Source organism: Dermacentor albipictus, chromosome 8 (assembly GCF_038994185.2).
Source record: "Dermacentor albipictus isolate Rhodes 1998 colony chromosome 8, USDA_Dalb.pri_finalv2, whole genome shotgun sequence".
NCBI lineage: Eukaryota > Metazoa > Arthropoda > Arachnida > Ixodida > Ixodidae > Dermacentor > Dermacentor albipictus.
In genome coordinates, this window is record NC_091828.1 from 79,045,869 (window position 1) to 79,060,843 (window position 14,975).

The following is a 14,975-nucleotide window of genomic DNA, read 5'->3' on the forward strand; positions in this document are numbered from 1 at the left end:
TGGACGCGGTGAGCGTCGAGCAACGCAGCGTTCGGCGCGGCAACGAAATGTGCGCCTGAGCAAGAGACACACGCCTGAGAAACAGCTTGTTTCTAAGGCGACACCGCATTCACTAGAGGCGCTTTTGTACCGCTTTGAAGCATCGTACTCGTGGCTCAGTGGTAGCGTCTCCGTCTCACACTCCGGAGACCCTGGTTCGATTTCCACCCAGCTCATCTTGCAAGAGTTGAGCCAAAGCCACCTAGAAAATCCGTCCCTGTAGCACGCCGCAACCTTCGCTTCTCATTCCAACGAGCAGCTCTGTCTCCAGGAGGCATCTCACCTCGTGAGTGTCTAGCAGAGGCAAGCGGAGCTGCTTATATACCGCTGCGACGCCGCTCGCGACGGCGCGAGTTGGAGCCCCGTTTTTCCTCTGTCGTGACGTCACGGTGTCGCGTGGTATTGAAGGCGACACCGCCGCGCCTGGGGAGCTGGGTTGAGCTCTCGTAATATGCTTTGCATAAAAGTGCTAGGGCAGTTTGACAGAAGATCGACATACTTGAAGTGTTACTGAAGTACTAAAGCGCCAAGCAGACGACACAAGAAGAGACATGGACGAGCTCTTACTAACAACTGAGCATCAGTTGTTAGTAAGCGCCCGTCTGTGTTTCTTCTGTCGTCTGTTTCGCGCTTTAGTATTTCAGTAACATGCACCAACTAGCCCAACAAAAAGTTCTGTTTGAATACTTGAAATGTGTTTACCATTTTATAGAAGGCTTAATGTAGAAGCATTGCTTCATTATTTCACATGGGCAACACAGCACGAAAATGAAGGTATTCGTCAGGAAAATGAAGATGGTGATGTGCCTGCACAAGCTGTCCATCAGCGGTCTAGCCTAGTAGATATACTTACTTTATCTTTCATCTCCCTCACAATTTTGATTCCACCCTATGGGCACTGAAAACATTAGTGAGCTTAATGGTAAGAGCACCATCCTTGACCAAGTATCTGTTCCCTGTCTTTCAATTTAAACAGCTGCGTCTTACAGTGTGTACCTTAACAGATGCCATTCTTCGCGTTATTCACAGCAAGACTGTGTATAAGTATTTTCAATCTGCTGTGAAAGAAGATTTGTACAAGCCAACTTCCTTCATTTTCAGTGGATCTTGGCTTCCACCAGAAATCAATTCAGTCGAACCTTGTTACAATGAAGTCACATGTGCCGCGAAAATACCTTCATTATATTGGTCATAAGCATACATTCGTTACACACTAATATCGGCAAGAAACATTTTAGGTTCACTTTGTTTCGTCCGACAATTTGTTGCATCTATGTTCGTTTTGTTGAGGCTCGACTGTACTTCCTCCGATACAGTTCCTGAACAGCAGAAGTTATTTTGCAAGTAATCCTAAATTTAGCAAAGTAGTATTACACACATATGAAACAAATGTGTTACTCTAGAGCAACAACTTGCAAGAAAATTTATTACGCAGACTGAAAATATGTAATAAAGAAACAGAAACAGTGCAACAGAGAGCGGGCGAGTAAGGAGCACAGGACAGAGTGCTGTTTTTTTTTTATTATTATTATTCCAATGATGAACCAACCAGCCCCTTTGAACACACTGCCAATGAAAATATGTATCTGTGAACAAGCTACAAGCATTTTCATTTGTTTTTTTTCCTGCAATAACAAAGAAATCAATTACAAATTCTGCCCATGTTATGGCAGCGCATGGGTGGCACTACCACAGTGGGAGGCACACAATGTTATGGCACTGCGCGCTCCACAAATGTGGGACACGTAACACTTACGCAGCCAGCTCAGGACGCTGGTTCCAGTCGCTGTGTTTAAGAGGAACAAAGTAATGACAAGCGATTACAGAAAGGTCAGAGAGTGTGCCCTAAATATAGCATCAACATCAGCACTATAAGTAACATGACGAAAACAAAGGACAAAACAAATGTAGAGCTTAGCAAGAGAGCAAGCCCCCATCCACCATTCAATTAGCATGATCAGCCAAAAAAAAAGTAAGTGCAAATGGATTTATGGCAATTCATGCCAATGGCATTGCATGTGGTTGCTCTCTCGATCCACACGAGATAAAATAGTATGAGCCAGACAGTACACTGCACACATTCCCGATTCCTAATGCAAGACCTATCAGGCTTAAATGTTTAGAAAACTGTGGTAGTGTATTTACACACTGTGTGTTTACAGGCAGGCGAATGAAATAACATTTTCAGCTGACATTCAGGAGCCCTGCGATATCATCTCTGAAAAGCATCAGATCTTTCAGGTATCCCCATTCATCTGTAAAGAATAATTCCCGACCATTTTCGCACGCACTGCAGCAGCTCACCCGTCGAACGTGTCTCCGATGCCGCTGATGTCGCGGAGCACAAATTTGAGCATGGACTTGTGCACCTCCGTACCAAGCTGGAGCGAGGACTGGCGTTTAGTGCGAGCACCTTCCGACAAACCCATCATCTCCCTCTCGAGTACCAGGGCTGCCGTCAGTGCAGGCAGGTCCACCAGGCTGTGGAACACCTGCAGGCGTGAGAGCATGGACCAGGTGTACATTTGTACGCAAAGCATGCAGCTACTGCAATAGCAATGAGTACCCGCAATAAACTCGCAGTAGTAAATAACTGTAAATAACAGTACAAATAATTAAATAAGTAGTAATGTAATGCGCTCCAATAAATCGCCATTTACCACTGAAGTCTACCGCTGAATGTGGTTCCAGCCTTGTCAAGCTCTTGTATGCAGCGCATTACGGACAGGGAGAACAGAAAAAAAAGAATGACGTACACATGGTACTTTCTGTTGTTCCTGCCCGTAATATGTATTAATGGTACACCAACAGACCCAAACAGCAACGCTTCTATGCTTTTCTCTGCATCCTTGCATCACTTTAGTAAAGAAAAATCCAATTAGATTGCTGTGTTAAAGGAACATTTTTGATGTGATATAAACGAATGACTGGACTGGAAGACTTTATTATGGTTCATTGATTGACTGATTGATTTCTACTTAAGCAAAAGGGAAGCAAAATCGAAAGGCTGCAAGCATTGTAACTGTCCCACTTCTGAGTACAGATCTGAACTGGACCTAGAGCCATGGAAAAGACACAGGGTATATGAATAGAGAAAAGGCCAAGAAAGGTTAGAATAGCAGTTGTAAAGGAAAGAAAACAGTAGGACATGCATAAAGAACCAAGGGACATAGCTATATATAAGGAAAATGAAAAAGCACAACAAATAAACAGCATAAGTATATGAACAAATAAGTGCATAACCCTTCCCCACCATGAAGTACAGATGCATAAGAGAGAAAAAGAAGCCTGTTACTTAAAAGCAATGGTGATGGAAAGGGAATCAAAAGATTCTAGAAGGAGATGAAAAAAACAAGCTAAAAAGTATACACATAAAGGTGAAAATCATATTCAATGATAACGAAACAGTGAGAACTTCAGGCATTTACAGTGAAACCTCGTGAAACTGTAGTTGGCCGGAGCTCAGAAAATGTATGTAATAAACGGTAGTACTGCTTAACCGAAATAGCATGAGATCGCCCACTTACCTGGCGAAAATGGAACTCGGAGAGAGTGCAATGAAAGGGGAAAAAGCATACAGTATTTATTTACTCCGCGCGACAAACGTGTTGTTTTCGTTTGATGCCGCGACGGCCTAGCAACGACAACAGCGGCCTCAAACTTGCTGAAGCTGTGAGCCAGCTTTTCAGCCAGCCCCCTTTTTTCAGCAAACACTCGTAAGGCGGACTCCTCAATGGCGTTACATGTTCTTCGTGCACAGACGCAGTAGCGTTGCAGAAGTCGCTGGGCACCTTTTCATTGCGGGGCGCTGTTCTCATCGCAACGATTGCATTCATGAGGCTGACGTAACGCACAGCTTCTGCCACTGTCGGGCCTGAATCACCCGTGCTGTCGTTTTCCGTGTCGTCCTTACCACTGTCGGTAGGCGACACTTCGGCAACGACAGAGGCAATGATGGCAAAAAGTTTAACCTCGTAGCCGATATCTATTAGTGGTTGCAGCAGCGCTGCCGAGCAACTTCTTCGCATTCCAAATGCCACACACTGTAGTCGACAGTACACCCATGTCGCGTGCCAGCGGCGGCTTTTTATGTCACGTTCAACAGCATGAACAATGTCTAATTTTTCTTCTATGCTGAGCACCCGGCGTTTTTTTTCATCCGAGTTTCGGCATGACACGAGTTCTTGCCTGCACGACGCCACAACGCTCTCTGGCACGGAAATGATGTTGATGCGGTTTAACGAGGTTTTACTGTATATATTTGCTATAGGTTTTTGAGCAAGCACACTTCATAGAGGGAACAAGAAATCCAAGGTCTTCCGCAGTTTTGAAGGCAGGGTGTGGAATGCGAGAGGCTACACAGACTTAGCGGAATACGAGGAATCGCATCTATTTGCCTACACCTAACAAGGTGCAGCAGACTTCTATTAATATGATTTTTCAGTTAATTTGATCCTGACCGAAGGTCCCAGTCGACACTCATGCATTTCCACGGGCCCAATCTTTCATTATTTCAACCCTCAAATTGGCTTTCACTGGATCATTTGAACCTTACCAGTCAGCACGCACACACTTGACCCCTATAGCAACACCAATAGCGACCTCTTCAGTGGCAGCGTCTACCTCGGCAGAGCTTAGGGGACAGTGAATCTGTTGAAAACTTTGTTATCTCCTGATGAAAACGCCTACCATATTTTTGTGCCTATAACCCACACCAAGAATTTAAAAAATTTAACAGCAAAGTGAGGGTGCGGGTTATATGTGAATTTTGACTTGAAGTGGCGAACCCCAAGGCAAGGTTCTCTGCCGTTCAAAGTTTCGTTATCTCCCAGGGAGTCCCACCTCCTTCCCACCCCTGCATGTTGAAGCTCCCTTCTTGGGGAGACCGTGGGAGCTTAAAGCTCTCACGGTCGCCCATTCTCCTCCGCGTTACGGGTCACCATTTTGCATTTAGCAGTAAGCAAATAGTGCACGCAGTGTCGGCGAGCTCACACGTCAACCATTCCCACGGCTCTCCTGCAGTCTGCGTGATGCACTTCGTGATACGGCAGTAAGCCTTATGACCACTGTGATTTTCGGCTCGGTCACATTTGCTCCGTCGCCGTTGCCGACGCAAGGGCTTCTCCGTCCGCGCTGGATTTTGTGTGAGGGCTAGCTGCGAAGTTATCCCATTCACATCACATATCATGTTAATGGTTTGTCCGCAATAACAACCGGCGTGTGAATCCAGCTTTGTCAGCATCGCCGGAGAATGGGGGGCACGGAGCCGCTGGCTGAAGAAACGATGCAGAAAGTCGTGCATCCGTGAATGGAGACTTTTCACGAACATTTGAGCAGTGCTGTATACAGTTACTTCCACGAATTGTACGCGGGAATATTTTCTTTTTCTTTCTTTCCAGTCTGTTGTAATTGGGGGTGCAGATTATACACAGTGGCGGCTTATGCGCACAAGAATACAATATTTACGGTTCACTCTGGGAAGATTTTCCAGCAATAACTAGAGCTCACAATGTCTAATTATGGTATTTGCCCGATTTTGACACAGGCCTTTCTTTTCAGAACAAAACAAAAACCACCTTTGTAATGTTTGTATGCTTTTCTGCATAACATGTAAGTATTGTGGCAAAGCCAACTTCATAAATCTGGCCATTGTGCAACACGCATTTCTTGAAAAACTCATCCACATGAATGTAGCATGAAGCTACAAAGGAAGAAAGTGCAGTTGAGGAAAGCTTCGTGCTGGTCTGGACAATTTTCCCTTTCAAGTACCTTTCTCCATAATTACTTTGTTTAGCACAAAACAACGGACACAAGAAAGACGACAGGACTAGGCACTACCAGAACAGCAGGTTCAGGAGATGACGCAGACACACAAAAATCAAGGCCCACAGTTGAAGAAAGGTAGTTCAGCACAATGCATTGGCAGGCTAGTTGATGCGAATTCATACTTTGTTTATATAAATTTATACTTTGTTTAGGACCTTAAATGTTATTTCTACATTATTTTTTTGCTTTGGACACATACAAAGTGGCCGTGCGTTTTATTTAGGGGCCTGTCAGAATCGGGCAAATACTGCCAAAGGAATCGGCAGTGGGTTCTGGCATTTTTTACGCACCTTGTTCATTTCGCTCTGCCGGACGATACTATCTATTTCGTCGGTCCCGTGAAGGTCGAATTAACGGAAGTCGATTGCATGTCATCCTGACACCCAGGCAATTTAAGTAACATAACATAATTCCGAAGAGAGGTTGTCCCATTGGGGTTTTCCCAACGACCCAGCAAACAAGCATGTAATTTCATAAGCCAGCTCAGTAACACAATCATTCGCCCAATGCAAGGTCTGTTTCTTTCTTCAGTGCTTCACTGCACAAATGCAGGAAGCACTTGGGCGGTGCCAGTTCAGTGCATATGTTGCACCAGGTATAGCAGTGCAGCACATTGCTGTTGCACATTTAAGCCAAGCACCGTGATAGAGGCCATGTTGATTGCTTGGTCTAACTGCACAGGAACTAGGCACACATGACCAGATTTATTGCTTGTTTTTATCTTTGTGTGTTTTCTTTTATGCAGCACGAGCTTATAATGTGTTTTCTGTGCACTTGCTTTAATAATTCCCCACAGTGCTGCATCACAAATGGCATTTTCCTCAGGCTAAAAGTGCTGCTAACAAGAAAAGTACCCCTGAAACACATCAGTATGTAGCAGCTGTATGAAATTTCAAAGCGCTCAGAGCAATTCCAGTTGTGCAGAAATACAGTCGAGGACCTTAGAAACCTTTCGCACATGATCTGAAAAGACCCACTGTGTCGGGAAAAGGAACCTCAGCAACCGCCGTCTACAAAATGTTGTCACAACGTTGTTTGCAAACATGTTGTGCGCTGTGATCTATTTCATCCTGGCAAAGGTGGGAAGATGCCATATCACTCCTTTATGCAAAAGAGCGGCTGCCTCTACTTAGTGTCATGAGGAAAGAAAGACAGCGCAATCTTTTCTACTGAATAATTATTAAGCTAGTCCTACTCAGCAGGAATGGTAAAGCAGCGCAAAAGACATGGACAAAAGGAACTCTTTCCTGGTTGGCTCGATATTCCTAATCTCAAGCACACTAGCCTAATCTTCCATTCTAGTTCTAGTCAACAAGTGTATGTACATAGATGGGTCAAATACTCTTTTTCTCTTTCAACGGCACATGATTAAAGTTGTCTTCCTGCACATGCTGTAAATACAGGAATTGGCTAGCAGTTTTTCATCCTTGTTTTGCATATTTGCAACAGAAGGAAAATTGTGGCGCATTAGTTCTGCATAAATACGCAAGGTGGAGGAATGTTCATGAAATATAAAAATTGTCGTCCACCATATTGTAGCATGAACATAAAAAGGAAGCCCATACGAGTTTCCTGCTAGTATATTGCTTAGCGACTACCCCAGAAAGGTGTTGGTCCCTGTTTTGATTCCCAGATCAGAACAATAGGGTGGGTGACAATTCTTTTTCCCATTCCATAGAGAATTTGGTCGTATAGTTTTTTTTTTTTTCTGCTGGGATGTACTGTAGGAAAGCTCAATGTTTTCCTCCTCCTGTTTTAGTCCAGATTCAGACTGACAGTATCTGCAAATTAAAACAATAAATATAAAATGTCACATGCACAACCTCTCAGAAATGGTAAAAACTACAAAAGAATTATGTGAGGCAGTTACCTCAACTACACTCTTGGCTGACATAAATGCTGGAACAATGCTCAGGAACTGGCTTTTGAATTGCTGTGGATTCCAGGCAAAGATCTGAAAAAAGAAAGGGTGGTGGGGGGCTAATTGGTACTGACGATTTTGGTGAAGCAGTGCACTAGGAAGAAAGATGTTTACACTAACATGAACGATGAGGACATATGCAGGAGCTATGTGTGTCCCCATCCTTCATGCTTCTGTAATCATCTTTCTTCCTAGTGCACTGCTTCATCAAAATTAATTTTAGTATGACTTTTTATAGTATTCGTCATTACTGTCCCTTCAAATATAGCTATCTGCTACAATTGTGTCTCAAATCGAAAAGCCAAGAACCACACCCATCTTGGCATGATGAAATTGTTTCTCATTTTACCATAACTCCTGGACACTCACCAAAAGGCTTCAGAGTTACAAAGTAAGCAGCCAAGCCAACTGCCGAAATCCCACAAAACACTCTGCCGACATTCTCTCTTGTTCAGCGAGCTCAGCAAATGTCAGTAGCAGTACATAGTCGGCTTTAGACGCTTTAACAATGCAAGGCCTACAACGTAAATCTTTGACCATGAGTACAGCAGGAACAAACAGCAAACATGAACTTATTAACTGCGGAGCACAGCACAGTAGTATATTTTTTTTTTATCTTCCCTGTGAAGGCATGCCTTAGGGCATAGAGTACGCTGCTTACTGCATGTACGGTATAAAGAGACTTCAAATTCTACTTTCTGGCACGACAGCATCACATCACCAAAGCTCTATCTTTATCGATATGCTAACAGCCAATTTCCAAAACAACGACCTGATATACATAAGGCTTTGAACTGCAGTTCAAGGCTTGTTACTCGTATTTCAAGTAAGCTCAGGATCTCTGAATGCACACCAACCAAGAATATACACAGGCAGATATGAACAGCCCAAATTTGGCTTCCATTTTTTTCCTGTAATGCTCAATAATTTCCAGCAAAATGAATGATAATACAGCTTTGAACAAATATATTTGCTGTACTGGAGCTGTGTATTGTTCTCTTTAGTGTCCTTGTAACGCACAACAACAGGCTGACAAGTTCATCGCAAACATTCATTTTATTACCGCGCTCCGTAATGCTTTCCCCACGCTGTCCACCTGCAGTCCATCTCCGCGCGCGCGTGTACGTACGCACGCACGCACGCACGAACGAACGAATGAACGCACACACACACATACACAGTCAACGGTTACTGGGCCGCGCCTTGTCTCGCTTCATCTGGAGCTCTCGGTCTGCTTACGCCGCCACTCTTTCCTCACAGCACATTCATTTACTGCGTTTCCAAAAATTACATCCAGTGCTCTTCCCATCTGGCCCTGCCATGGCAGTCCATCCTGCCTTTGCCCTAAAGCGTTCTGCCCCACTTGTATTCATGTTTCTAAGCAATCAGTTTGGCTCCGCACCATGCGCACATTGAAGAGGTTCAGCACTGAATGCTAACTGATCCCTAGACTCGCAATCATTCTAGTGGGGACAAATTTCCAAATCCATCATGCCCGGTTACAAGTGCCCAATCGTGGTCTGCAGCCTTCCCTGACCTTGAGCAAGGCAGGGAAGTACTTCTCGGTGGCGCCCACGTCACAGAGTGCAGCCAGGTTGCGCAGGGTGAAGTGGACAACCTGCAGGGAGTTGGGCACACTCAGACAAACACGGGAACCGGGACCCAGGAAGAATTGACTCAAGGAGTCCTCCGTCTTGTGCAACACAGCTGCCCCTGTAAGCCATAAAACTGTGACTGTTTAACACTGTATAGCCTAATGTATCACACAAGCTATGTCAAATCCAGAACTTAATGCAAAGCACATAGTTGCATCTTTGATTTACTGGGGTGAGCTGCAGCTGTAGATAGTAAAAAAAAAGCAATTACCAAATAATTAATTAGTGTAGAGTGTGTTGGGAGGCTAGTTGGCAAGACATTTTTTTGTGAACCTAAACTGTGCTAGGGACAACACACCAAGGTAGATAAACACAGGACGAACACGAACTAACAACTGGTTTAGTGAAATCGCACAACACTGCCTCTTCGAACTATGCACATGCCCAAGCCAGATCATAATGACACTACCTTGGTGTCTCGCGTCTAGCACAGTTTAAGGTCACAATAATTAATCAGTGTACTAATTAAATTGTAATTAAGATAAAATTTCCTTTTCTTTGAATAAGTTAACTCTCTATGGCCAGAAATAATGGAGAACAATTAGTTCAAACTTTGGTCATTACAGAGTTAAATTAATTAATTGACTGACTAATTGATTGATTGATTGATTGATTGATTGATTGATTGATTGATTGATTGATTGATTGATTGATTGATTGATTTTTAGAATACAAAGCTACACCATGGGCCACTTCCATAAAACACTTTATTCTAGGATATTTTGCACAGAGTTAAAAACATTCACACAGATGCACGGCCACAGAACGGCCACCCAAGATGCACGGCCACACAGAACGGCCACCCAAAAAACTGCCTAATGGCAGAGGTAACAGCCACTCGAGAGCTTACGTCGGCGCAACTTAATGTCACTTGCATGGATCTTTTTACACATGGGTAAATTTAACCATGGGTAAATGCTGCATGCAACTGGTGCTTGGATTAGGGGACATGCCGTAGAGGGAATTTTGATATCAAAACACATAATATAATTAATATAATTAACAGCCCTTCTTCACCATAATTATAAGAGATTGATAGGTGTCACGAGCTGAAGTAGAAGAAGAAAAAGAAGAGAGAGAGAAGAAAGAAGAAGAAGAAGGCTGACGTGGCCTACAAAGAACGAGGTGGCAAATGGCAGAACACCGCTAGAGGAGAAGAAAGGAGAAGTCAGCTAAAGCACTCGGTGAAGAAGGCGCTGAACCAAGGACGTCGAGATCGAAGAGTTGAGCTGGAGGAGGACACCGGTGGCTCTGCACCAGCCGGGTTTGATCCTCCACGCCCGCGGCTGTGCACCATGCTCACCACCAAAGGCTTCATTCGAGGACAACGGCCCCTTCCTATGCTATGGGGACAACCTCGCCCTCACCGACGACAACGCTCGACAAGCCCGACCTGTTCTCAGCAGAGATGCCAATGGTGCACAGAGCAATGCAGAGGAGCTGCACCGACTCGGACATGTAAGCGCCACACCGCACGTGACTAAATTAGTACGTGAGAACCTGTGAGACGAAGAACTCTGGAAAGATATTAGTGTGAACGAGAGAGATCAGTCAGTGTAACTATTGTTGCGAATGTATGTAAATGTGACGAGGACTTATCGGTGAGATACATTATAAATGTGTTTGGTGTGTCGGTCCAGATTCATGTATCATGCGCCAGTTATCGTGACAATAGGGCAGGCGAGTTCACTGCCACATTAGGCCATGAAGCCCATATCTTCAAGCTATGCCAGACAATAAAATGGAACTCTTGCTTGCTAAAGCATTGAAATGAAAACAAAGATAGGTATTGCTGTAAGACAAGCTGACTGTCATTATGGTGCAAAAGACACGAAACAGCATGAAGAAATGACCGGGCTGCAAAGAGCATCCTTCCTGACCACTATATCCTGTTCAGCTGTTCCTCATGTTGTTTCGAGTCTTTTGCACAGGAACAACGGTGGTGGGGGTTAAAAAATTTTAGAAACAAAGAACACAGTACAGTGCAAACACAAGAAGACATTTACTGCACTTTTATACAAGAATGCCAACTAGCCGAACTACACGCAGGTTACGGAAAACACTCAAGAATCGAGGAGGTTGAACTCACAACGCAAGGGTGTAGTAACGTAATTATGTCGCACCAATGCCCAAGTCATTCGCAGGTGCTGTCTTGTGAATGGAGGCACATTCGAGCGATCAAAAAGACCATCACAAGTCGATCCCACCGAGTACGACGACGATCACGTGGAACACACCAACAAGCACACATCCCAAAGCGAAAGGGGACAAATCAAGTTTTTCTTGCACTAAAGTATCCACACCGTCAGCTGGCGCTCGTATGGGAACACTTGCGCCATCTCTCGTCGTACTGCGTAACTACAACACCGACTCCCTCTGCCGTGCCTGTGCTATGCAGGGAAGCAAGACGCCAGGAGATGCAAGCCATGCGGGGAAAGCAACAGGGAATGCAAGAGAGTCGAGCATTTCCATAGGGTGAACCTACTGGCCCAGCAACAAGCAGTGACAAACTCACCGTGGTGCAGGAAGAACTCGAGCAGGGCAGTTCCCAAAGCAACGCGGCTAAGCAGGTGACTGGTGGCCAGCCGCTGTATCACGATGATCACCTCAGGCACCTGGCTGCTGTCCAGCTGGCACACAAGGTCGAGGGTGCGCACCGCTTCCACCAGACACTGTCACAAAGCACAACAGCGCACGTCAGAAAAACTGTGTGCCACGGCGAAGTGAGGGATTAAGTTTATCAGAGGCTCAATCCCGGACAGACCACAGCATGGGAGCTTCAGCCAAACTATGTCAGTGTAGCATTTCTGTTGTATCTTTTCTTTCTGTCAGCTATATTACGCACTCCAACCGAATGGGAGGAAACAAGGCTACAAACAAGAAAAGGTGTAAGGAGGCAACAGAGACATCAAAAGAATTGGAAAGTCTCAAACCAACATGTTCCTAGCGCCATACAAAACTACTCAGTTACAAAAACGGAACGAGCATGCTTAAGTGAGCTGCCAGAGTATATATCTATCGTGCAACTCCAAGAAAAAGATACCAAGAATCATCTTTGGCCCACTAACTCTAGCTCATGCCATGCTCCAACTTAAGTAGCAACTCCTCCTCCTCTCCACCTGCCCTTTCTCACTCAGAGCTGTGTGTGCATGGAGGAAGGAAAGAATTTTCTTCGTGGTTGGCACCTCCCTTCCAAAGGGGGCATGCTTTTCAGTATATCCCGCCCCGTATCACATGGGTGGCATAGGCAACACGGCACTGTCGCTTCAACTCACTTCCTGCCCATCAGTGGCAAGCGACCACACTGCACCAAGCTCGCTAGCCGAGACAGATCCTGCATTCCCCGCACACTTTTTCCCCCTTCTTTCTGTCTGTTATCGCTCAGGCATGTTTGCTCGCCTGCTTGCTGCCACTTCATTGTGGCCTCACGCAAGAGCAGTGAACTGGAAGCCTAGCCTTTCTCTTTTGCCCTCTTATTTAGGATACACTATAATCGAAATGATTACAGTGTACTAATCACGACCTCGAGCGAGATGATCGGCACTTTTGAGCAGGTGCGATCCCAACACATGCTGCACCGAAATGAGATCGTGCAAGAGCTACAGTGCAGGGTCTTAACAAGATTGTGGCTTGACAATGACGTTTGCTTCCTTCTCGCACAACGATCAAGAGTAAACACTCACGCCACTCGTGGGTGTCTGCTAAAGGCATGGCTATAGCCCCGACCACGTGAATGTTCACATTTCACACCTTTTATGCGAAGCATACTAGCCGCACAACCACGCTCTTCCCTGTTGCACCGCGCACGGCCGCGTAGCTACCATTGAGGGTATGAGCCATTGTTCATTGCTGCGCGTCTCATATGTGGGTCTATTCTCTTTTAAGTTTGCTATGTTTGTTATTAGGTTGCTTCTATTATGCGAAGCATACTATCCGCACAACCACGCTCTTCCTTGCTGCGCCGTGCGCGGCCGCGTAGCTACCATACGACGTCATAACAGCTGCAAAAGCGGAGGCTCAACTCATGCGCTCGCTTGCGGCCGCGTAGCTACATAGCCGGGTCTCAGCTCGTGCGCTCGCCTGCATGAGTTGTTTCTCCGTCTAGCCGAACCAAATGTAGCCAAGCAACAGCAGTTCACCAGGCTAAACAGTGGTTCAACAACTAAAATAAAGGCTAGTATGCTTCGCATCCTGGGCTTAACCTTAGCTAAGCCACAGCCATTTTTTGCCGTTCATTGCATCAAAACTGATTTTGCTGCTTGCAGTTGTTCTGGAATGAGGCAGAGAGGAAGTCCAAGTTCTCTGCGACACCCAAAAACAAAAAAGAAACTATGTATCCACTTACAAGCTGCTGAAGCTCGAAGTCCTCGGGATGTATGGGCTCTGAAAGCGAGTAAGAAGAGTGCTGATTATTACAAAGACTATGTGACAACTCTTGCGAATAGCTCAATGAGGCAAGGTTAGTGAAGGGGTGAGTGAAGAGCTGGAGTGAGGCTGCAGTTCCTCATGTTCACAAGCATTATCAGGTGTTAGCAGTATGCCCGTCCTGCTAAGGCATTATGCTTGGTGAGTGCAAGTTTTCGCATGTTACCTCTATAACCAAACGTGTACCAATCTTAAATATGCTACTTAAAATAGTGCACTGTGTAGTTTAAATAATCTTACAAGTACACTGATACCCCAAAAATACCTTTGCAAAGTAGTATCTAGTACTGTAGCTTATCTTAAAGGGACCGACAACCAATTTTTAAGGACCTAGTTTTTTTATGGTGCAACAGAAAACTCACCCTCGGTAGTGTCTACATCTGCAGCATTTACTTCTAAAAAGGGCATGGATATTGAGTAAGCAGAATTTATCACTCTGAGCAGCCTCTAAAAAAGTGAGAGTGATCCTCCTCCAGCAACACTGAGAAGTGAGAGTGATGTCAATAGCCCACCTTGCAAGCTGTGAAAGCCGCCCATTGTTCTGCTCTCACAGGAGTGAATGTAACTGTGGTTAAACACGTCCATTTTGACCTTTTCAATCACTTTTGGAAATAAAAAGCTGGTGCAATAACTTTGCGTTGTTGTACAGACATTTCTTATATTTGTGCCATGTTTTTGCCTAAGTACACATCTATGTCATGGCTGGCTGGCCCCCGTCGACCTTGTTCTGTCGATAGACGAGCCAAGCTAACTCATCGAAAACGAAGGCGAAGGCAGCACCACTTTTCAGCGCACTACAAAGGAAGTCTTATATGCACACTGTAAATCAAGAAAAACTTATAATAATAAAAAGTACACTGCATTTCAATACTAATAGAAAGACCAGAAACTGCATACACTAGTAGAAGGTCACCTGGTGGACCTCTTATGCAGCTTCATGCTTTTGCCGCATGCGGCGCCAAAGGTCATTTTTCGTGACTTTCAGCGATGAATCAAAAACATAAATCCACGTTTAATGAGAAAAACATGGCTCGTTTTAGCCACTACGATATGGGAATCATTCCATCAGCAGAGTTATCTCAATTGATGTTCTGAGCGGTTGTCTGTCG

At 44.9% G+C, this 14,975-nt stretch overlaps 1 protein-coding gene across 2 annotated transcripts in view; it reads right to left on the reverse strand.

Annotated features, from left to right (window-relative positions):
* The window catches only part of LOC135898678 (AP-5 complex subunit zeta-1-like), a 62,109-nt gene that overhangs the window by 30,723 nt on the left and 16,411 nt on the right, over positions 1 to 14,975 (reverse strand). For both annotated transcript variants that reach the window (XM_065427777.1, XM_065427778.2), the window contains exons 7-11: positions 13,787 to 13,824; positions 11,957 to 12,113; positions 9,324 to 9,499; positions 7,736 to 7,819; positions 2,344 to 2,531 (exon numbers count right to left, since the gene is read on the reverse strand). In XM_065427777.1, coding sequence (XP_065283849.1) covers positions 2,344 to 2,531; positions 7,736 to 7,819; positions 9,324 to 9,499; positions 11,957 to 12,113; positions 13,787 to 13,824 — 643 coding nt within the window. The remainder of the gene's footprint in view (positions 1 to 2,343; positions 2,532 to 7,735; positions 7,820 to 9,323; positions 9,500 to 11,956; positions 12,114 to 13,786; positions 13,825 to 14,975) is intronic.